We start from the raw sequence: 20,411 nt of genomic DNA, 5'->3' as shown, positions 1-20,411 counted from the left end.
GCTGCCATAAGAGCCCCAGCTCTGGGCACGGGGACCTTGCACACATTTTTGTCCCCCTGCCCTGCACAGGGACAGAGCCTGGAACCCCACACACCCGGGCTCAACCCACACCATGTGTGGGGTATGCACACCCACAGCCACATTGGTTGCTGGGCTGCAGCCAGGGGTGTCACAGGCTGCTCCTGCCCTGCACAGGCATGTGCCGTGGGGCTCACAGTGCCTGCTCTCCTCGCAGATGAGCTGACCTGCAGTGCCCGGCTGACGGTGCAGCCCTCTGTGCAGCCGCTCTTCACCCGCAAGCTGGAGGATGTGGACGTGGTGGAAGGGCGGACAGCGCGCTTTGTCTGCATGATCAGTGGGACTCCCCCTCCGACGGTTACCTGGACTCACTTTGGTAACCCCCAAGCTCAGAGAGCTTGCCAAGGGCCCTGCAGGGAGACCTCTCCTCATCTCCTTGGGGGCTGCACCCTGAGGCTGCACCTGGCTGGGACTGGAGGGGATGCTGCTGCTGATGGTGGTGTGTGTTTCTGCACAGGCCTGCCAGTGCAGGAGGGGGAGAACGTGCGGATTCAGCAGGACGGAGGCCTGCACTCACTGGTCATTGTGCACGTGGGCAGTGAAGATGAAGGGCAGTACAAGGCAACCGCCAGGAACATCCATGGCCATGTGGAGTGCTCTGCTGAGCTCTATGTGGAGGAGCCACGGCCATCTGCAGCCTCTCAGATGTAAGAGTTGGATGGTCACTGGAATCTGCTTCCCCCTGCTCACTCCCCTCTGGACTTGGTATCCAACAGGCTTATGCAAAGCCTAGGGCTGGGGCTGAGCTGGGGGTACTGCACCATGCTCCCATTGTGAGCATGTGTGGGCTCTTGCAGCTCTAAGCTGGAGAAGATGCCATCCATCCCAGAGGAGCCAGAGCAGGTGGAGACAGAGACAGAGTGCTTCACCATGCCTGATTTCCTGAAGCCACTGCACAACCTGGACGTGGTGGAGTCGAAGGAGGCCGTGCTGGAGTGCCAGGTGGCCGGGATGCCCTACCCCTCCATCACCTGGTACCACAATGGCTCCCGAATTGACAGCACTGATGACCGCAAGATGATGCAATGTAGGACTCCTCGTTGCCTTCCCCACCCCCTGGGGTCCCTCTACATGGGGTGGGAGAAAGGGGAATACCTTTAGAGGAGGCATCACCCCCCAGACCTTTTCACCCCATGAGGCAGGAAGGGAAGCTCTGGTGCTGCTTAGCTGGTAGGGTCTTACCTGTGTCCCCCTGTTCTCCACCAGATAAAGACATCCATCGTCTGGTATTCACAGCTGTGAGCCACGCACATGCTGGTGTCTACAAAAGTGTCATTGCCAACAAAGTGGGGAAGGCCACGTGCTATGCACACCTCTATGTCACCGGTAAGCAACAGCAGACACCACCTGGGATGTGTGGCCACTCACAGCCACCCTGCCAGGCTGTGACCCAGGATCATCGTGAGGTCCTAGGGGAATAGGATCACAGGGCAGCTTAGGTTGGAGGGGACCTCAGGAGGTCTCTAATCGAACCTAAAAGTGGGGCCAGCGATGCAGTTCTCATCTTGTGTGGTCAAGAGCCATCCCACTAGATCCTGCATGAAGCTTGCTGGCAGTGCTGAGCCCCCACCAGGAAACCAGAAAGAATTACTGATCTCATGCATCCCCTCAGCCAGTATCTCCCAGAACGTGAGGCAGATGCCCTGATATGCTGGGGCGGTGGCTATGCTTACATCCCTGCCCACCTCCTCCTGCAGATGTGGTGCCAACCCCCCCAGACGGGCCCCCCACTGTGGCCTCAGTGACTGGCAGAGCCATCACGCTGACCTGGAACAAGCCCAAGTGGCTGGACGCTGCCATAGGTAAGGGGGCAGGCTATGGGCAGGAAGATGGCAGGGGGTGGGCAGTGCCATGATGGGGTGCATGGGGTAGCTCCGTGCCAGGGGCTCTGCACTGACCCTCTCCTTTCAGACCCTAACTCGGTGACCTACGTGGTGCAAATGCAAGTGCTGGGCACGATGCAGTGGGTGGTGCTGGTGACCGGCGTGCAGGACACCATGTACACAGTGCACAGGCTGACCAAGGGTGCCCAGTACCTCTTCCGTGTCATCACTGCCACTCCCAAGAGCAACAGCAAGCCCTCTCCACCTGTGGGGCCCGTGCAGCTCCTGGACCGGGGTGAGAAGGGCAGTGGGGAGGGAGTGGGTAGCTGCCTAGAGGTCTCTGTCCCTTGCTGGGTGGTAAGCTGCCCAGGGCTGGGTGGCATGGAGTGGGCAGGGGTTGGTGAAAATGCATTTGGCAGGTCCCTACCTGGAGGAGGCCCCAGTCATCCTGGACAAACCAGATGTGGTGTATGTGGTAGAAGGCCAGCCAGCCTCCATCACCATCACCATCAACCATGTGGAGGCCATTGTCACCTGGAAGAGGTAGGACATGGCACTGTGCCTAGTTGCCTGCCCCATGCCTAGCATCAGCCCACAGAATGCACATAAAAGGTGTGAGCCCTTGTAGGGGCTGCAGGGTGGGAACTGGGGCTGACTGTGGGTAAGGAGGTGGTCCTGGGGCTATGGGGTGGGATCTGTCAATGGGGCAGTGGTTCTGCCAGTGCAGCTGTGATGTGACAGCTGTGTGCTTGCAGGGCTGGGCAGGTGCTGGGGGAACTGGAGGGCACGTGTGAGATGATGATGCCAGACGACGACCAGCACTGCCTGCGGCTGCTTCGCGTGGGCCAGGGGGCTGGGGGGCTGCTGGCCTGTGAGGTGAGCAACCGCCACGGCACTGCCCACTGCACCCTGCGCCTCCGCCTTGCAGGTACGTGCCCCTGCACGGGGAGGGTGTCCCTCTGCTGGGGGTGCCACCCTATGGTGCTCCAAGCCCATATGCTGGGGGGCCATTGCCCTGAAGGGTGGCATTGCCTCATGGTGCCCCGTGCTCATGTGCCATGGGGGCACTGCCCCATAGAGTGACACTGCTCCTCAGTCCTTCACACTCGTATGTCGTGGCGACGCCGATCTGTAGGGTGGCAGTCATGGGATTGATAAACCATGAACATTGGCACTGCTGCCCAGTGTCCCATACCCATGTCTGACCTGGGCAGAGGTGTCCCACAACTGTGTACATGGGGAGGCAGTGCCTCGTGGTGTCCCTTAGCCATGGGTGCCATGGGTGGCACTGCCCCATGGTGCCCCATGCCCCATCTCTTGGCAGAGGCACCGCGTTTTGAGTCCATCATGGAGGACATCGATGCCCAGGAAGGGGAGACACCACGATTCGCTGTGGTGGTGGAGGGGAAACCACTGCCGGACATCATGTGGTACAAGGTGGGCTGGGAGCCCCCATCCCCTTCCTGAACCCCATCCTCTTCCTGAACCATATTCCCACCAGACCCACACATTTCACAGCCTCACTGGGGTTGCTGTACTGGTGATAAAAGACGTGTCCCATGCCCTACCCATGGAGAAAGGGTGGTGGGAATTGGTCAGGGATGGGACAGGACACCCCCAATACCCCTGCTTCCCCCAGGATGGGGAGCTGCTGGAGGAGAGCAGCCACCTGAGCTTCGTATATGAGGACAATGAGTGCTCGCTGGTGGTGCTGGGTGCTGCCGAGCCTGACAGTGGCGTCTACACCTGCACAGCCAAGAATCTGGCTGGGGAGGTCTCCTGCAAAGCAGAGCTGGTGGTGCGGGCAGGTATGGCTGACTGGCTCCCCAGCCCCTGAGGGTAGAGCCTGGATGTCTGGCTTGCCCCTTGCCAGCGCCTTTCCTTCTCCCAGCCCAGCCCACTGCGGATGCCACCATGGAGGAGGATGCGCTGCACAAGGCACGACGCCTGACCGACTACTATGATGTGCATGAGGAGATCGGGAGGTAGGTGGGCCTGGCATGATGGGGCATCCTGGGCACTGCAGGGACTGGGGCACTGGAGCCAGGCTGCACCCTGGGGCTCCAACATAGGGCACTAAGCTCCATTATATGCCAGATCCTGGTGTGCTGGGGCTCCTCTCAGCTGTCAGTGGATGCTCCTGTGCCAGTTTAGGGTGGGGACCTGGCATGGTCAGAGAAAAGCCAGGCTTGGGGTCTCTGTGCCTCTGTAACAGAGGCAGCTGAGGCTGCAAGCAGCTCCCTACAGAGTGGGTGCCTGTGCCAGCTGCTCAGGGAAGGGGGAGGTCTCCTGCTCACACACTTTCTTATCCTCCCTTACCCCTACTGCTGAATTGCAGGGGGGCTTTCTCCTATCTGCGGAGGGTGACAGAGAAGAGCACCCGGCTGGACTTCGCTGCCAAGTTCATCCCTGGGAGGACCAAGGCCAAGCAGTCGGCGCGGCGGGAGCTGCATATTCTCTCTCAGCTGGACCACGAGCGCATCGTCTTCTTCCACGATGCCTTTGAGAAGAAGAATGCTGTCATCATGGTCATGGAGCTGTATCCTCTGGACACTGCTCCATGGGTGCACAGCACCGGGGAGGAGGGGAGGCTCTTGCAGGGGACAGGTGGGCAGAGTGGGTGCAGAGGAGCTGGGTGTGGGGCACAATGGAGCATGGAATTTTTATGCTCCTTGACTGGGGCCCAGTTGCTCTGAAGAAGAGTTGCTGGACAGGATGGTGAGGAAGCCCTCAGTGTGTGAGTCGGAGGTGAGTGAACACTGTGGGAGCAAAGTGATGTGGAAGGGAGGGATCTGGAGACGGTGGTGTCTGTCCCAGCCTGGAGATGTGTAGTGCTCATTGTATCAGGCTACTAAGGGGGCCACAGCCCACATTCTCCTCTGCACAGGGCCAATGTGTGTCTGACTCCCATTTGGGCTGCCCACTCTCCTCACTCCATCTCTTGCAGGTCCGCTCCTACATGCGGCAGGTCCTGGAAGGGATCTGCTACCTGCATCAGCACAGTGTCCTGCACCTGGACATCAAAGTGAGTGAGAATCTTTACAGACTCCTCCTGCCCAGTGCCTCCAGTGAAGGGCTCCTGGTGCACTGGGCAGGGAGTGGTCCTCTGAGAGGGAACATTAATTCCCTGGGGAAAGCCCCTGCGTCCTGCCAAGCTCCCCTCTGCTCTGCACTGTCCTGTAGCCAGAAAACCTCCTGATGGCAGATTTGAGCAGCGAGCAGATCCGGATCTGTGACTTCGGCAATGCACAGGAGCTGACGTCTGAGGAGCCACAGTACTGCAAGTATGGCACCCCTGAGTTCGTGGGCCCTGAGATTGTCAACCAGACCCCTGTCTCCAGCGTCACTGACATCTGGTAAGGGTGGCCCGTGGGTGGTCAGTGGGCTCTCTGCTATGCCAGGAGAGACTGGGCACCCTGGAGGGCTTGTGATGTGCAGTAACTGTGCTCTCCTCTCTGCAGGCCTGTGGGGGTTATCGCATACCTCTGGTAAGTGCCCTGGTGTGCCTTCACAGAAGGGACACCCTTTCCACCCCCTCACCAGCTCCAGAGCTGAGGCTGTGACCATGCACATGATTCCTTACAGACTCAGTCTCCTTTCCAGCTGCTCCTACCTCTGCCCTCCCCATGGCATCAGGGCTGAGGGCTGAGGTCCTGTCTTCAGTCTCCCATACTTGCCATGTTGTTTCCCATGTCCCCATGACCCCAGAGATGGGGTCTGATGTCCTGTCCTCAGTTCTCTGTATTTTCCATGCTGTTTTTCATGGCCCCATGGCCCCCTGACAGTGTCTCCTCCTTGGCAGCCTGACAGGGATCTCCCCCTTCGTGGGGGAGAATGACAAGACAACACTGATGAACATCCGCAACTACAATGTGGCCTTTGAGGAGAGGATGTTCCAGGGGCTCACCCGGGAAGCCAAGGGCTTTGTCATCAAAGTGCTGGTCAATGACAAGCTGTGAGTACTGCAGGGTCCCCTTCCCCATCCCCTGCCCCTTCAGCATGAGCTTTGTGCTCAAGGGAGGGTGGGGACCCCCATGCATTGGGGTACCCAAGGGCAAGGCTAGCTGCACAGCTCTGCTGGGGTGCACCATGGGCAGCCAGACTCTCCTGCCCTTTTTCCCTTGGCCAAAGCCTGTGATCCTGGGTGTTCTCACCCAATGGTGTCGGTTCACAGGAGACCCAATGCAGAACAGACCCTGGAGCATCCCTGGTTTAAGGTGAGCCTGGGCTCGGAACTAATGCCAAGAGGCCACGAGGTTCCCTGAGCCTGCTGCAGGCTCCAAGGGACACTGTTGTTCCCTCACCCCACAGACACTGGCGAAGGGCAAGGTCATCAGCACCGACCACCTCAAGCTCTTCATCTCCCGTCGGAAATGGCAGGTGAAGGCAGGGGCTGGGGAGGGAGGGGGCAAGTGGGATTGTGTCTTGGGCAGGATGGGGGGATGTGTAATGGCAGAATGATGCCATGCCACTCACCTGAGCCTGACCCAGCCCTCTCTGCTGGCTGCAGCGCTCACAGATCAGCTACAAGTGCAACATGGTGCTGCGGCCGATCCCAGAGCTGCTGGAGGACACGTCCAACCACCTCTCCATCGCTGTGCCCCGGCATCTCAAAGAGTCACCAGCGCTGTCGTCCTCCTCAGACTCAGACGACCTGGATGAGCTGCCCTTCATCCCCATGCCACACCAGGTGGAGTTCTCTGGCTCCCGCATGTCCCTCAATGAGATCCCCACAGACGATGAGACCATTGGGACATCCGAGGGGCTGCAGCCGGAGGGGGATGCCTCTGCCATGGAGTGGCAGAGCCAGGGCACGGGGAAGCCTGGGGTGGCCCTGGGGAAGCGGACAAGGAGTGCTGGGCCACGGCGACCATGTGCAGAGGTGGAGGCACCTGGTTCCTCTGATGAGGAAGCCCCCGAAGCCCAGAAGCGGCCGGAGTATCCTCGCAAAGCCATGAGGAAGGGTTCCAGCCTGGAGTCCCCAGGGAGTGCCCGTCGGGGAGAGCTGAAGAGGGGCAGCTCTGCTGACAGCGCCCTGCTGCTCCAACAGCTCCCAGGGACTGAGGAGGGGGCAGAGGCAGCCCGGGACCCCCGTGGGGCCCTAGCCAAGGCAGCCTCCATGGAGTTGCCAAGGAGAAAGATGGTCTGGGGGGAGGATGATCATGCCCAGCGCCTGGAGCTGATGCGCCAGCGGCTGCTGCGGGGAAGCTCTGGGGACAGCAAGGTCAGTGGCCTGCGGGGTCCCCTCCTGGAGACCCTGGGGGTCAGCCCTGACAAGAAAGTCTCATGGTCAGCCCGCCTGGAGGCTCCAGCAGTGCCACGGCTGGTGCGGGCAGCCTCCAGTGAAGCCACCTCTCCGCGCCTCCTCCCCGCTGAGTGCCGGCTGCAGAAGAGCAGCTCCTTCAGCCACGGGGACGCAGAGCCTGTCGTCCGGCACCGACGCTCTGGTGCGCCCCTGGAGATCCCAGTGGCCTGCCTGGAGGCACAACGGCTCAAGGAGTCCCCCTCTCTCTCTGCCCTCTCTGATGCTCGGCCCACAGTGCCACCAGACACCCCAAGCACACCCACAGCCCCTCCAGCAGAGATCTCCGATCCCCAGGCCGGCCCTGCAAAGGCTGCCTCGGGGAGGAGGCGCATCCCTGAGGAACACGGCCCACCTGGGGCCAGCAAGGCTGCCACCACCACAGGGAAGAAGCCCACGGACAGGGGACAGGAGGACAAGACACCCACCAAGGCTGCTGGAGCCAGTGGGGAGGGGGCTGCCAGGACAGGAGCTCCCACCCCACCAAAATCCACAACCCCTGTTCCCCAAACCCACATAAAGTCTTCCTATGCCAAGATGATGCAAGTCATGGGAGGTATTCAAGGCGGGGAGACAGTCACCAAGGAGCCCCCACCAACCACAAACGAGCCCCCCCCAAACATCAAGGAGACCCCACCAGCCAGCCCTGCCAAGCCCCCTACGCCAGCAGCAAGGAGGGAGGTGAAACCCACCGGCTCCTCCAGCTCCTTGGTCATCCAGGACATCGATTCGGAGGAGGTCTTTGAGGCCAAGTTCAAGCGGAGCCGCGAATCATCCCTCACCCGGGGGCTGAAGCGCCTCACCCGCTCCCGCTCCGAGGACCGGCACCTGGCCGGCCCCCCAGCCTCTGACGAGGGCATCTACCGTCCTACACCGGCCGGCGTGCCCCTGGAGCTGCGCAGGGACCGGCCCACCGGGCTGGCAGCCAAGTCCAAGTCGGTGCAGGACCTGCATGAGGTGGAGAAGGATGGGGGCTTCTTCCGGAGGATGTCCATACTTCTCAAGCGGACCCCGCCTGCTGAGAGGAAGAAGAGCATGGGGGAGGACGGAGGCACTGAGACCCCACCTGGTGGGCGCCGCTTCTCCTGGAGCATGGCTCTGGCCAGCTCCAGGGAGCGGAGGGACTCAGAGAGCCTCAAGTCAGAGCCGGGGGGTGGTGGGGAGAGCGAGTCACCGGCGGTGGCTGTGCGGAGGAAGATCAGTGCCACCATGGAGCGGGTCTCGGCGCGGCTTCGCAGTGTGTCGGATGAACGGCCGGAGGGCGAGGGCTCCCGGCAGCTCCGTCGCGCCAGCTCCGAGGGTGAGAGCTTGCGGCCGGGGCCCGCCCCCGCCCCCGCGCCCTCCTCCGAGTCCCTGCGCTCCGAGGCCAGCACAGGCTCCTCTGCCTCTGCCAAAGGTGAGCGATCCCGCGGGGCACTCCTGAGGGCAACCCATGGCCCAGTCGCTGTGGGTGCGGCAGGTGTGGCCGCCGTGGCCTGGCCCCGCTCTCTCACCTGCCCTGGGTGCCCACAGGTGGGGGTGACAGTCAGAAGAGGTCCCGCTGGGAGCGCTGGGGGCTCTCCCGGGGCAAGAAGGAGAAGATGGCCTCACAGCCCAACATCCCCTCCAGCCTTCTGCGGGAGGAGGGACTCGCCGCCGGCCGGCCACACACACCCAGTGAATCGGGTAGGTGCAGCCCCGGGACGGGATGGCGGGTGTGTATCCCCACCCCAGCCTAACCCCCCACTCTGCTTTCCAGATTTCCCCCCTATTTTCCACATCAAGCTGAAGGACCAGGTGCTGCTGGAGGGCGAGGCACTGACCCTCTGCTGCCTTCCTGCTGGCAGCCCAACCCCACGGATCCTCTGGATGAAAGGTGGGGCGCTGCCCGCACTGCCTCGGTGGGTGGGCTCTGACAGGCACCGGATCATCCCACTCCTCTTCTCTCCCTACAGACAAGAGGTCCCTGCAGCCCGACAGTGGGCTGAACGTCGTCTCCTGCAAGGACGGACGTCAGATGCTCACCATTGCCAAGGTCTCCAAGAAGGATGCAGGGCTGTACGAGTGTGCAGCTGCCAACATCCTGGGCACAGCCATCAGCTCCTGCACGCTGGCTGTGGCACGTAAGGAGGCTGGGGGTCCTCGGGAGACAGGAAGGGCACAAGTCGGGCACATGGCTGGGGATCAGTTGGTGCAGCTCACTAGAGTACTGCTCTCCACATCTGCAAGAGACTGGGGCTTTTGAAAGAGGACAGGCTGGTTTTAAATGAGCATTTCCAGCATCTCTGAACCTATGTGTTATGCCCTCTCACTGCAGCAGCTCTGCTCTGCCCCTGGCTGGACAGCCAGCCCACCCTGTCTGTACCCTTGTAGGGCTCCCTGGGCGGCCAGGCACCCCGGAGATCCCCCAGAAGTACAAGAACACGGTGCTGGTGCTGTGGAAGCCCGCTGAGAGCAAAGCCCCCTGCACCTACACACTGGAGCGCAGACTGGAAGGTATGTGGGGCTGCCTCCCATCCCCTGGAAGCCACAGCCAGGAATATGGACTCACGGAGGGGCACCTAGGACAACAGCGCCCAATGTCCTCGCTGTCCCCTGTGGCTTGGCAGAATCAAGGGCAGGGGACAGTGGGCTGCCCCTGTCCCTGGTCTGCCCTCAACTTACCTTACTTCTGCTTTGGCAGGGGAGCACGAGTGGAAGATTGTCAGCACTGGTATCACTGACTGCTACTTCAATGTGACTGAGCTGCCTCCAGGGAGCACTGCCAAGTTTCGTGTGGCCTGTGTCAACAAGGCTGGGCAGGGACCCTACAGCAACCCCTCAGTAAAGGTGCATCTTGAGGCAGCAGGTGAGCAAGCCTCATGGGCATGGGGTTGCTATGGGGCTACCTGTGGCCTCTGGGGTGCTTTGGGGATCCTTGAGTGCCATGGCATCTTCCCCCCAGGGCTTTGGGAAATGAGGTGCCAGTTACAGTCCACTCCTAGCTTACCCCCACCTGGCTCACACCTCCCTTTGCTGCCTATAGATGCCGGAGCTGCCCCGGCCAAGGATGTTGCTGTCCCCATTCCTGAGAAGGTGGCTTCAAGCCGGTCAACCCAGACACCTGAGGAGCATGTGGAGCCTGTGGCTGCAGGGGCCCCTCCCACCACACCACCACGCAAGCACAAGGGAGTGGTACAGAAGGCAGCTGGAGCAGAACAGGAGGGTGCCCCCACAGGGGTCCTTCCACCTCCTGCCCCCCATGAAGAGGGAGTGCCACCAGATCCTGAGCTTCCACCCAACATCACTGTCTATGTGCCTCCTGAGCTGATGTTCACCCCTCCTCGGACTGCTGCCTCTCCTCATACAGACACCCCCACTCCGGGCTCCCCTGCACCCCCCACGGACGCTTCCCCCCCGCCCCAGGCTCCGTCTCCTTCCAAGTCATCCCCCACTGTTTCCCCAGTGTCAACCATGCCCAGCTCAGCCCCCACACCATCTCCCACCCCCAACACCACACCTTCACGGAAGATGCCTCCCTACATGGTAACCTCCTTCATCTCCATGCCCCCCACATCACCCCCTGCGCAGGAGCCCACCACCACTCCCCCACCCTCCAAGGAGCCCCCAGCTGCTAGTGGGGTCCCAGGGGCAAAAGACAGCACATCACTGCGGCAGGGTGTCCCCCAGAAGCCATACACCTTCTTGGACGAGAAAGCAAGGTGAGTAGTGGTAGGACAAGATGCTGTGCCAGGGGTGTTCTTGCAGCACCCCACACCAGGGATGCTGAATCCTGCCCTATGCCGCAGAGGCCGTTTCGGGGTGATCCGGCTCTGCAAGGAGAATGCCACAGGGAAGCACTTCATGGCCAAGATTGTGCCCTACGAGGCGGAGCGGAAGCAGAGCGTGCTGCAGGAGTACGAGATCCTCAAGGCGCTGCACCATGAGCGCATCATGGCCCTGCACGAGGCGTACATCACCCCCCGCTATCTGGTGCTCATCTGCGAGAACTGTGCTGGCAAGGAGATCCTCTACAGCATCGTGGACAGGTACAGGGGGGCACAGGGCCATCGGGGACAGTGGCTGGTATGGGGCTACCTGTTGATGACACCTGCCCCCAGGTTTCGCTACTCGGAGGATGACGTGGTGAGCTACGTTCTGCAGCTCCTGCAGGGCCTCGAGTACCTGCACGGCCGCCGCATTGTGCACCTCGACATCAAGCCAGACAACATCATCATCTCAGGCACAAATGCCCTCAAGATCATCGATTTTGGCAGTGCTCAGACCTACAACCCACTTGTGCTGCGGCAGCTGGGGCGGCGTGCTGGCACCCTGGAGTACATGTGTGAGTGGGGCACCACGGGTGTAGTGGCATGGGGGACAGGGACAGAACCGGGGCATGCTTATTCCCAAAGGTGTGCATGTATGCCTATGCTCTGGGGGACTTGGGAATGGGGAGGAACCGTGTCCTTGGGGAAGGTGGGAGGCCTCTGGGGTGCTGGGTGTGTCTGTGAATTTCTTTAGCATTGCTGGGGTCAGTGGGAGAGTCGGGGTGCTGTGGGGCAGTTGGGGCATCCTTGGAGGCTGGCTGGGCTCTGTCAGGGTGATGCAATGTCAGGGAGGGGTGTTGGAGGGTGCAGTAGTGGAGTGCTGTGGCTGCTGGGGGTGCTTGGCTGCTATGGGCTTTGGGAATGCTGTGGGTGTTGGGGATCCTGGGGATCTGGGACTTCTGTAAGTGCTGGGGATACTGTGGATGCTGTGTGTGCTGGGATGCTGGGGCTGGTGTCTCTGTTTATGACAGACCTGCTCCCCTGCCCACAGCGCCAGAGGTGGTGAAGGGAGACCCGGTGGGCTCTGCAGCAGATGTCTGGGGTGTTGGCGTCCTCACCTACATCATGTAAGACAGGGGGATGAGAACCTTGAAGTGTAGTCAGTCCCACACAGGGCTTGGTGCCATGAAGGACACCAAGCTAACAGTGGGCTGAAGGATGCTGTAGCCCAGCAGACCCTTCCCAGCTGGACATGGGGAGATGACAACACTCTGGGTAGCTGTGGCTTTTCAAACCAGGGATGGGGGGAGGTGGGACAGCAAGTACTCTCCCACCACTGTCCCCCCAGCCCATCGCCCCCTCCACCACCACAGGCTCAGCGGGCGGTCCCCATTCTTTGAACTGGACCCCATCGAGACGGAGAACCGCATCCTGGCAGGGCGCTTTGATGCCTTCAAGCTGTACCCCAACGTCTCGCAGACTGCTGCCCTCTTCATCCGCAAGGTCCTCACCGTCCACCCCTGGTGAGTGCCCAGCCCAGCCAGGGAGGACACATGGCACCGGACTATACCTGTGATTGAGCCAGCCCCTGTCACATGGGACCCCTCCAGATATCCTCAGTGCGAGCCTAGAGTCCATCACTGCTCTTGGAGAGGGCTGGGACCCCCAGGGTTTTGCAGGGCAAGGGTGGTGGCCGGGTTTGGGGGGTGGAGCAGCAGAGGGCACCCCTGGCAGTCCCTGATGCAGAGCTGGCTCTGCCCCAGGAGCCGCCCCACGGTGAAGGACTGCTTCGCCAATACCTGGCTCCAGGATGCCTACCTGATGAAGCTGCGCCGCCAGACCCTGACTTTCACCACCAACCGCCTCAAGGAATTCCTAGTGGACCACCAGAGGCGCCGCGGCGAGGCCGTCACAAAGCACAAGGTCTTACTGCGCTCCTACCAGGGCGGCCAGCCACCAGGGCCACAGTAACTGCTGCCTTGGCCACGGCCACCAGGGGCCGGGGAGCCAGAGGAACATTCCATGGGCCGCAGTACGGGGCGGCTGAGGAGGAGCCGGGACGCGCCAGGATGAGTCCATGGACCTCACGTGCTGCTGTCAGGGGTGATGGTGGCCAGCAGCGTCATTTTGGCAGTGCCGATGAAGAGGAGGCGCTGCCGCAGCCAGACCAGCAGTGGGGTTCGGCAGTGGGAGGGTGGTGGGAAGCCTTGCTGCAAGGAACAGAGAATGTGGCAGAGGGTCGGGGGAAGAATGGGATGCAGACAGAGGGGCAAGGGAAGCCCCGGGTGGGAGGGGAAGAGCTGCCAGTTGCTAGCCAGCCCTGGCCACATGGGTCCCATCAGCCGTGTGCCTTACACTGCAGCCTGCAGCTGCCCCTGGCCACGGTGTGCCAGTCCTCGTGCTCCCCCTGGTTTGCACACCAGCACCAGAAGACTGAGGCTGCTCCAGCGGTTCCTGCAGAGAGGGGCTTGCTCACAATCCCCTGCCAGACAGCACAGCCCCAGTCCTTACAGCTGGGAGGGGGGGCTGCCAGCCCCCAACCTTCCGCTCCTCCCAGCCCTGGTCCTGGCAAGTGGGTTTGTGGCTCCAGGACCGATGCCGGTGCCTTCCCTGGGGCTGTTGGCTGCGCCCTGTGCCAGGGTGGGGGACTGGCAGGCACCCCCTCTTTGCAGGGGGGCACCCAGGTGCCATGCACACCTCCTGTGTCTGCTCAGGCCCACGCTGCTCGTGCTCTGCCCACCCAGCTCCAGACCTTGCCCTGTACCCCAGTACCAGCCTGCCCGCCTGTCCCAGACCCCTCACCTGACCCCGAGGTGCCTTGCCCTGCCCTGTGCCTCCTACCTCAGCCCTCCCTGGCTGGTGGCACGATGCGGGGTGCCCTGAGCAGGGGGACAGGAACAGCGGCTGGGCACTCACCTTCCTCATGCTGCTGTAGTGATAGGGCTTTATTTATTGATTTTGGGGAGAAGGCATCTGCTCATTCCAGTCCCCATTTCTGTTCCTTCCTCTCTGCCGGGCTCTGGAGTTGCAAATGTCCCCATGGTTTGGAGCAAGCAACATGCCAGAGCAGCAATAAAGACCCTGAGCAGCCCCTCCAGTTTCAGTGCCTTCCTGGGAGGGAATTGCATGAGTGTGAAGTGCAGCCCCTGGTATCTCGGGAGGGTCCTTGCCCCAACACTTAAGGACCCGAGTTCAGAAAGGATTCCATTGAGGCTGGGCTTCCATGTTGGAAACCTGGTGAAAAAGTCAGAGAAGCTGTGAAGCACTCGGGCGAGTGCATCGGGGCTGATTCACATGGCCCTCACGTCATGGAGTGAAAATCCGGAGTGCCAAAGGGCCCGATGGTGGCTGGGACAGCGGGACAGCAGGGCAGGGCTCCTGCTGCGGGCACGGCAGGTGCCGCCGAGGGACCTGATGCCTGGCTATAAATATCCGCTACCCATAAGAGGCCGTGCCGTGCCGTGCCGGCAGAGACCGCTCCGGTTACAGCCCGCTGCCCCCCCAGCCCCTGGGTGCCGTGCCCGCCGCGGCGGGCAGGGGCACACGCGTACGGCCCGGTGCCTGCGGGCAGTCACACGCTTCCAACACACACACACACACGTGGCTGCAGACCTGTGCCTGTCGCAGGCCCTGCGTCCCAAGGGCGTGTCAGAGCCCGTGGTGTCCCCGCACGGCGCGCCGAAGCGCTGGGGCACACACACAGCCACAGCACCTGCCCTGCACGCTCACGCTCACGCTGCCCTGCACAGCCGCACACGGCCACAGCCGCTACCCGCACACCCGAATGGATCATCGCACCCCGCAACTGAGCACCTCACCCCTGCACTGACCATGGCCCCCACACACTGACCATGGCCCCCACACACTGACCATGGCCCCATAGTCACCCTCGCCCCCGCCCGGCCGCAGCCGCCCCCCAGGCCCCGGTGCCTCACAGCGAGCGCGGCCGCCCCCTGGCGGCGGGCGGGCGGCGGCGCAGGGCCCGGCGCGGCGCTGACGTGTCCCAGCCACGTGCGCGGAAGTGGCGGCGGGGCCGGGCCGGGCCGGGCCGGGCTGCGGGGCTCGGTGGCGGAGCTGGGGCTCGGTGCGGAACGGAGCGGAGCCGAGCCGCGATGCCGCTCAAGGCCGTCATCCTCATCGGGGGCCCGCAGAAAGGTAAGTGCGCCGGGCCGCGGGGTGTCCCACCGGCGCAGTGCCCGGCCGACCCCGCTGTGCTCCGCAGGGACCCGGTTCCGGCCGCTGTCCTTCGAGGTGCCCAAGCCGCTGTTCCCCGTGGCCGGAGTGCCCATGGTGCAGCACCACATCGAGGCCTGCGCCAAGGTACGAAACCCGGGGGCTGGGGCCGTGGTGCCAAGGGAGAAGTGCCATTCCTTTCCTTTCTGATCCCTTCCTCCGTCCCTCCCCAGGTGCCCGGCATGAAGGAGATCCTGCTGATGGGTTTCTACCAGCCCAACGAGGCCCTCAGCCGCTTTCTCGTATCAGCGCAGCAGGAGTTCAAGGTTCCCATCAGGTGGGCAGGAGCTCTCTCACCCCTAGGGGACACACGGTGGCAGAGCCTGGCTCAGTCCTCACCTGCCTGCCCCAGCCTGGCAGCCCCCAGTCAGTGCTCTGGCACTGGGCAGGTCGATGGGCACAGCCTGGTTCCCCCATTAGTTCCACCACCTTTCCTTTGCCTTGGCCCCTGCCTGGATGGTTCCTGCTCCAGAGATGCCTCTCTAGCACAGCTCTAAGCTGCAACAGCCTCCTTCTGTGCAATGCCTGCATGAAACCCATCACTGGATGGCAGGATTATGTCTCTCCAATCCTTCCCAGCCCTGCCAGGTGCCACTAGACACCTGTTTCCCTAAGCCCTCCCTTTTTCCTGCTTGGCTTGTAGGTATCTGCAGGAGTACGCAGCCCTGGGCACGGGTGGTGGCATCTATCACTTCCGAGACCAGATCCTGTCAGGTGGTGCTGAGGCCTTCTTTGTCCTCAACGCAGACGTGTGCTCAGAGTTCCCCTTACAGGAGATGCTGGAGTTTCGGCAGCAGCATGGGGACATGCACAGCTTTGTCATTCTGGGTACCACAGTGAGTGGCAGTGCTGGGGAGCAGAAGAGCTGCAGTGCTCTGCCGTGGGCTTAGAAGCCAGCAGCTCCTGTGGTGGGTGGGTCCCAGAGGTCTGGGGTTCATCTGCTCTGCCTCCCTGTGCCTACTGCTCCACCATTGCTAACACCGTCCTCCTTGTTTCTTAGGCCAACAGGACACAGGCACTGAATTATGGCTGTATCGTGGCAAATGCGGGCACACAGGAGGTACTGGAGGGCCTTGGGGAGTGGAGCACAGTGTGGGCAGCAGGTGCTGTGTCACCTGTGTGGGCCTGTGGTGCCACAGAGGGTGTGGTGCTGGATGGAGGGGCTGCACCCTGGGATTCATGTCTTTTCCCTCGCCTCCAGGTTCAGCACTACGTGGAGAAGCCAAGCACGTTTGTCAGTGAGATCATTAACTGTGGTATCTACCTCTTCACACCTGCAATCTTCCAGCACATTGGTGAAGTCTTCCAGAGGAACCAACAGGAGCTAGCACTGTGAGTGTCTCACTCTGCTCTGTGTCCCTCCCACCCCCCTGCTTCCTGGGGCTGCAGCAGCACGCTCATCCTCCATACTTTCTCTATCTTTTCTCCTCCTCTGCCATCACTCACTTGTTTCCTGGTCCTGCACCAGCTGTCCTTACCTTGGGTAAGTCTCCCTCTGTGTCTGCACTCGCTGCTCTCTGGGCTGGATTGCTCCTAGTGGTAATGCATGCTTTCCCTCCCTTCTCCAGGCTGCTGTTTCCTCTGCTCTGCTCCTGGTCAGCTTGAGACTTTCCCTCTCCCTTCCTCTCTTCCCACCCCATTCTCATTCAGCTCTGGACTAGAGGCTGAGCAAGCCTTTCACCTGGGAATGCTCTCCTCCCCTCTCCAGCTCTTTGCACCAGCCAGCCTGTCACCTCACCCCTCTGCCACCACCCAAGTTAATATCCAGCTGTGCAGGCTCTGGACTGGGGACAGGATCATACACCCACCTGGACTAGGTGGGGCTCTTGCACCATCAGCTTCTGGCTCAGAGCTTATTTTGGCTGTCCCTCTGCTGCTCTGGGGCTCAGTGGGACTGTCCCAACCTAGCCTGCAGCTGGCCCTCTCCCCACTTTCAGGGAGAAGCGCATGGCTAGGTGGGAATCTGGGATTGTCAGAGTCCCTGAATTTGGGGAGGGTAGGTCTGCTGGGGTCCTTAGGTGAGGCCATGGCTGGGGTGGGTGTCTAACAGGGCTCTTGCTTCCAGAGAGGAAAGTTCCAATGGCTGGCAGCGTGCAGAAGTAATCCGGCTAGAGCAGGATGTTTTCACGGCCCTGGCTGGGAGTGGCAAACTCTACGTCTACAAAACTGATGGCTTCTGGAGCCAGATCAAGTCAGCTGGGTAAGTGCTGGAGCTGCTGTAGCAGGAGCATCAAGTGATCTGTACCAGGGATGGAAGTGATTAGTATCACGGCTGGGAGTACAGGGTGCTCAGAGCCGTGGGTGTGGGTGGGTGGTGCTGATTTTGGATCCTCCTCTGCCCTGGTAGCACCAGAGTGACAATAACAATCTTCTGCTTTTCCTCCTCCAGCTCTGCTATCTATGCCAGCCGCCTTTACCTGAACCAGTACAGCAAAAGCCACCCAGAGAGACTGGCCCAGAACAAACCTGGAGGCCCTGTCATCCGAGGTACCATTCTGACACACTAACACTTTTGGGGCTGCCTGGGGAGGCAGGGGGACCCACGAGTGGGACCTCCCTTTATCTGAGAGGCAGGTGATCCTGTGGGCTGCCTAGAGAGGCAGTGGGACCCTCAAGTGGGACCTTTCTTTATCTGAGAGGCAGGTGCTCCTTGGGCTGCCTCCCTTGAATCCACTGCCTTGTGTTGCAGGGAATGTGTACATCCATCCGACAGCCTCCATCGACAGCACTGCAGTGGTGAGTCCAGGCTGGGGGGGCCCTGGGGCAGGGACATGCTCAGGGGTGCCAAGGGCATCACTGTGCTTGTCCTCATCACCTGCCTCTGTCCTCACAGCTGGGCCCCAACGTCTCCATAGGGGAGGGTGTGACGGTGGGCGCCGGTGTGCGCGTGCGAGAGTCCATCGTCCTGCACGGCGCCTCACTCCATGTAAGTGGGGCTTGCCTGAGGGAGTTGGTGTCAACCCCCACCCCGTGCAGGGAGGCAGCAGCACCCTGCATTCCCCTCTCCTTCATCCCAGGACCACACCTGTGTCCTGAATACCATTGTGGGCTGGGACAGCACGATCGGGCGCTGGGCGCGGGTTGAGGGGACACCCAGCGACCCCAACCCCAACGATCCCTATGCCAAGATCGACAGTGAGACCCTGTTTCGAGACGGGCGCCTCACGCCGTCCATCACAATCCTGGGTACGTTGCTGCTGTGTGGAAGCACCCTGGGCCTGCTCACCGGGGCAGCTTCTCCCCTCCAGCTAAAGCCTTTGCGTTCCCCTCCCAGGCTGCAGTGTCACCATTCCGGCTGAGGTCGTCATTCTCAACTCCATTGTCCTTCCTCACAAGGAGCTGAGCCGAAGCTACAAAAACCAGATTATCCTGTGAGTCATGGGCAGCACCAGCCCCCTGCTCCCTGCTGTGGCCCACAAGAGCCTGCACTGAGGCCTCACATCCTGGGAGTTTCTCAGCATCTCCAGAGGGGTAGGTGCAGGCCAGGAGCCCTGCAAGTGCCTGACTACTGCTCCAGACAGACATTAAAGCTGATGAGCATCAGCCTTGCATGCTGCTTCTCTTGCAGCCCAGGGACAAGCCCTGGGCCAGGGTGAAGGCTTTGGGGACAGTACATGGCCCTGGTACAAGCCTACGTGCATATGCAGGGAGCACTTCTTGCCTGCAGTGTCTTGGGTCCAACTTTGTGTGTTTCTCCACCAAAGGGCACTACCAGCACCACCTTGCCACTCCTCACCAGGCTATCCCTGCACTATTTGCTGTCTGCAACTCCCTGGAAGGTCTTGGCCCATCTCTAAGACCTGGGAGCTTTGAATGTGCCTGTCATGTGTAGGCAGCTCACCCCACAGGAACAGATTGAGGCTCTTGATTTCAGCATGATTGCAACAGCCTAAGCTGGCTCCATCCTACTGCTGGGAAAACAGCAGTGCTAGGCTGTCCTAAGGGCACTGGCACCCACACGAGGGCTGGGTCGGACTGGGGGCCTGCTGGCCCTGGAGGGAGCTGCAAGAACACCCCTTCCCCCAGTACCACCTCTGCCCCCTGGGCTCAGTGCGTGCCAGGAGAGCTGCCAGCCCTACCAAGCCTGCTCTTGTCAGGCTGAGACCTGTGCCTGCTGCCTAGGCAGGGCTCAGAGTGAGGGTAGCAAGCCCCTGCTACCCTGGTGGGCCAACAGCCTCCTTCACACCAGCATGGCTGGAGCCTGAGGGGGCTCACTGCATATCTCCCCTGTCACCAGCCACATCCACTTGGCACTGGAGTAATCAACATATGTGTGTGCAAGTGGCAGAGATTTAGCACCTCACCTTGCCTCAAAAACCTGATTTTATGGAAGGCAATTTCTTCCTGAGCCTGGCATAGATTGTCTACAGTAACCAATGCTGCCCTTTATCCTTTTACCTCCCTGGTTTTGAACTCTGTGCTAAAGCCCTGCACTCCACCAAGGGCCCCATCATGCCTCTCATTTTCAGCAAGGCACTGTATTAGGTATTCTCCATCCATCCAGTACCATCCCAGTTTGATGGATTTGGAGTAAATCCTTGCTCCTAGCCCTGTGCCTTCCTGTGCCAGTTCTCCTGTGGTCCTGGGCAGGGATTAGCTGTTCCCTAGCTTTAAGCACATTAAACTCCTTGAGTTTTGCCTCTGCCTTGGATGTGTTAATTTCCTTGCCCTCTGGTGTACACTCCTGTGCTGGAGAAAACTGAGCCAAAGTACTTGCTTTCAGGATCGCACATGAATTTTCTCTCATGTGCCCCATCTGGTCTGGTTTTTAGTAGGGACAAAGGTTTATTGGCTGCTTGACGTGGCACAGGGGCAGTTTTTATCCCTGTTGTGTAATGCCTCTTTTCCCAAAAATCCCTTTGCACTGGTTGCCCCTTCTGCAGAGTTGTCTGGGGGACAAGCCCTGCCTGGGACATCGCTCCATTACAGCATGATCCTGCTTCCCCCTCTTGGAGGGAAAGAGCTGTACAGCCCAGCCCTGCTCGGGCTTTGCGCACCTCTAGCACTGCCTGAGCTGAGGGGAGGAAGGAGTTAAAGAGGCCTCCACTGAGGTGCCAGGAAGTCTGGAAACACTTTAAGGTTGTCCTGCCCTGAGCGGCAACGGCTCCAATTACTTGAGGCCAACATCTGGGCTCAAAGAGGCGCCTCCCACATCCAGGGCTCCAGAGCAGGAGAATAGGGCTTCAGCTCGGGTGGGAGGGGGCTCTGCCTGCCCTCCCGAAGCGCGGGTTCTGTGGAGCATTGCTC

The 20,411-nt window shown here is 61.0% G+C and overlaps 2 protein-coding genes across 2 annotated transcripts in view; both read left to right on the top strand.

The window, feature by feature from the left end:
* Window positions 1–14,022, top strand: part of SPEG (striated muscle enriched protein kinase) — a 28,178-nt gene extending 14,156 nt beyond the window's left edge. Inside the window, exons 12-42 of the mRNA XM_066553982.1 lie at window positions 236–394; window positions 536–725; window positions 876–1,105; window positions 1,285–1,404; window positions 1,776–1,880; window positions 1,990–2,196; window positions 2,321–2,444; window positions 2,657–2,829; window positions 3,226–3,338; window positions 3,541–3,709; window positions 3,793–3,886; window positions 4,240–4,440; window positions 4,589–4,649; window positions 4,849–4,926; window positions 5,085–5,257; window positions 5,363–5,389; window positions 5,704–5,856; window positions 6,076–6,118; window positions 6,213–6,281; window positions 6,412–8,599; window positions 8,716–8,868; window positions 8,942–9,058; window positions 9,138–9,305; window positions 9,556–9,678; window positions 9,866–10,030; window positions 10,208–10,883; window positions 10,971–11,210; window positions 11,283–11,506; window positions 11,983–12,058; window positions 12,305–12,454; window positions 12,695–14,022. Of these exons, the coding sequence (XP_066410079.1) occupies window positions 236–394; window positions 536–725; window positions 876–1,105; window positions 1,285–1,404; window positions 1,776–1,880; window positions 1,990–2,196; window positions 2,321–2,444; window positions 2,657–2,829; window positions 3,226–3,338; window positions 3,541–3,709; window positions 3,793–3,886; window positions 4,240–4,440; window positions 4,589–4,649; window positions 4,849–4,926; window positions 5,085–5,257; window positions 5,363–5,389; window positions 5,704–5,856; window positions 6,076–6,118; window positions 6,213–6,281; window positions 6,412–8,599; window positions 8,716–8,868; window positions 8,942–9,058; window positions 9,138–9,305; window positions 9,556–9,678; window positions 9,866–10,030; window positions 10,208–10,883; window positions 10,971–11,210; window positions 11,283–11,506; window positions 11,983–12,058; window positions 12,305–12,454; window positions 12,695–12,902 (6,977 nt within the window). The 3' untranslated portion in view covers window positions 12,903–14,022. The remainder of the gene's footprint in view (window positions 1–235; window positions 395–535; window positions 726–875; window positions 1,106–1,284; window positions 1,405–1,775; window positions 1,881–1,989; window positions 2,197–2,320; window positions 2,445–2,656; window positions 2,830–3,225; window positions 3,339–3,540; window positions 3,710–3,792; window positions 3,887–4,239; window positions 4,441–4,588; window positions 4,650–4,848; window positions 4,927–5,084; window positions 5,258–5,362; window positions 5,390–5,703; window positions 5,857–6,075; window positions 6,119–6,212; window positions 6,282–6,411; window positions 8,600–8,715; window positions 8,869–8,941; window positions 9,059–9,137; window positions 9,306–9,555; window positions 9,679–9,865; window positions 10,031–10,207; window positions 10,884–10,970; window positions 11,211–11,282; window positions 11,507–11,982; window positions 12,059–12,304; window positions 12,455–12,694) is intronic.
* A 948-nt stretch (window positions 14,023–14,970) lies between these two features.
* GMPPA (GDP-mannose pyrophosphorylase A) lies at window positions 14,971–19,809 on the top strand. Its single transcript, XM_066553325.1, has 12 exons — window positions 14,971–15,086; window positions 15,154–15,251; window positions 15,338–15,441; window positions 15,808–16,000; window positions 16,165–16,224; window positions 16,366–16,496; window positions 17,230–17,364; window positions 17,554–17,651; window positions 17,854–17,900; window positions 17,998–18,090; window positions 18,182–18,350; window positions 18,439–19,809. Exons 1-12 carry the CDS (start codon window positions 15,044–15,046, stop codon window positions 18,537–18,539), a joined length of 1,272 nt encoding a protein of 423 aa, XP_066409422.1. The 5' UTR covers window positions 14,971–15,043; the 3' UTR covers window positions 18,540–19,809.
* The last annotated feature ends 602 nt before the right edge of the window (window positions 19,810–20,411 follow it).

This window comes from Molothrus aeneus, chromosome 7 (assembly GCF_037042795.1).
Source record: "Molothrus aeneus isolate 106 chromosome 7, BPBGC_Maene_1.0, whole genome shotgun sequence".
In the NCBI taxonomy this organism is placed as follows: domain Eukaryota; kingdom Metazoa; phylum Chordata; class Aves; order Passeriformes; family Icteridae; genus Molothrus; species Molothrus aeneus.
This window is presented reverse-complemented; position numbering and strand designations above follow the sequence as displayed.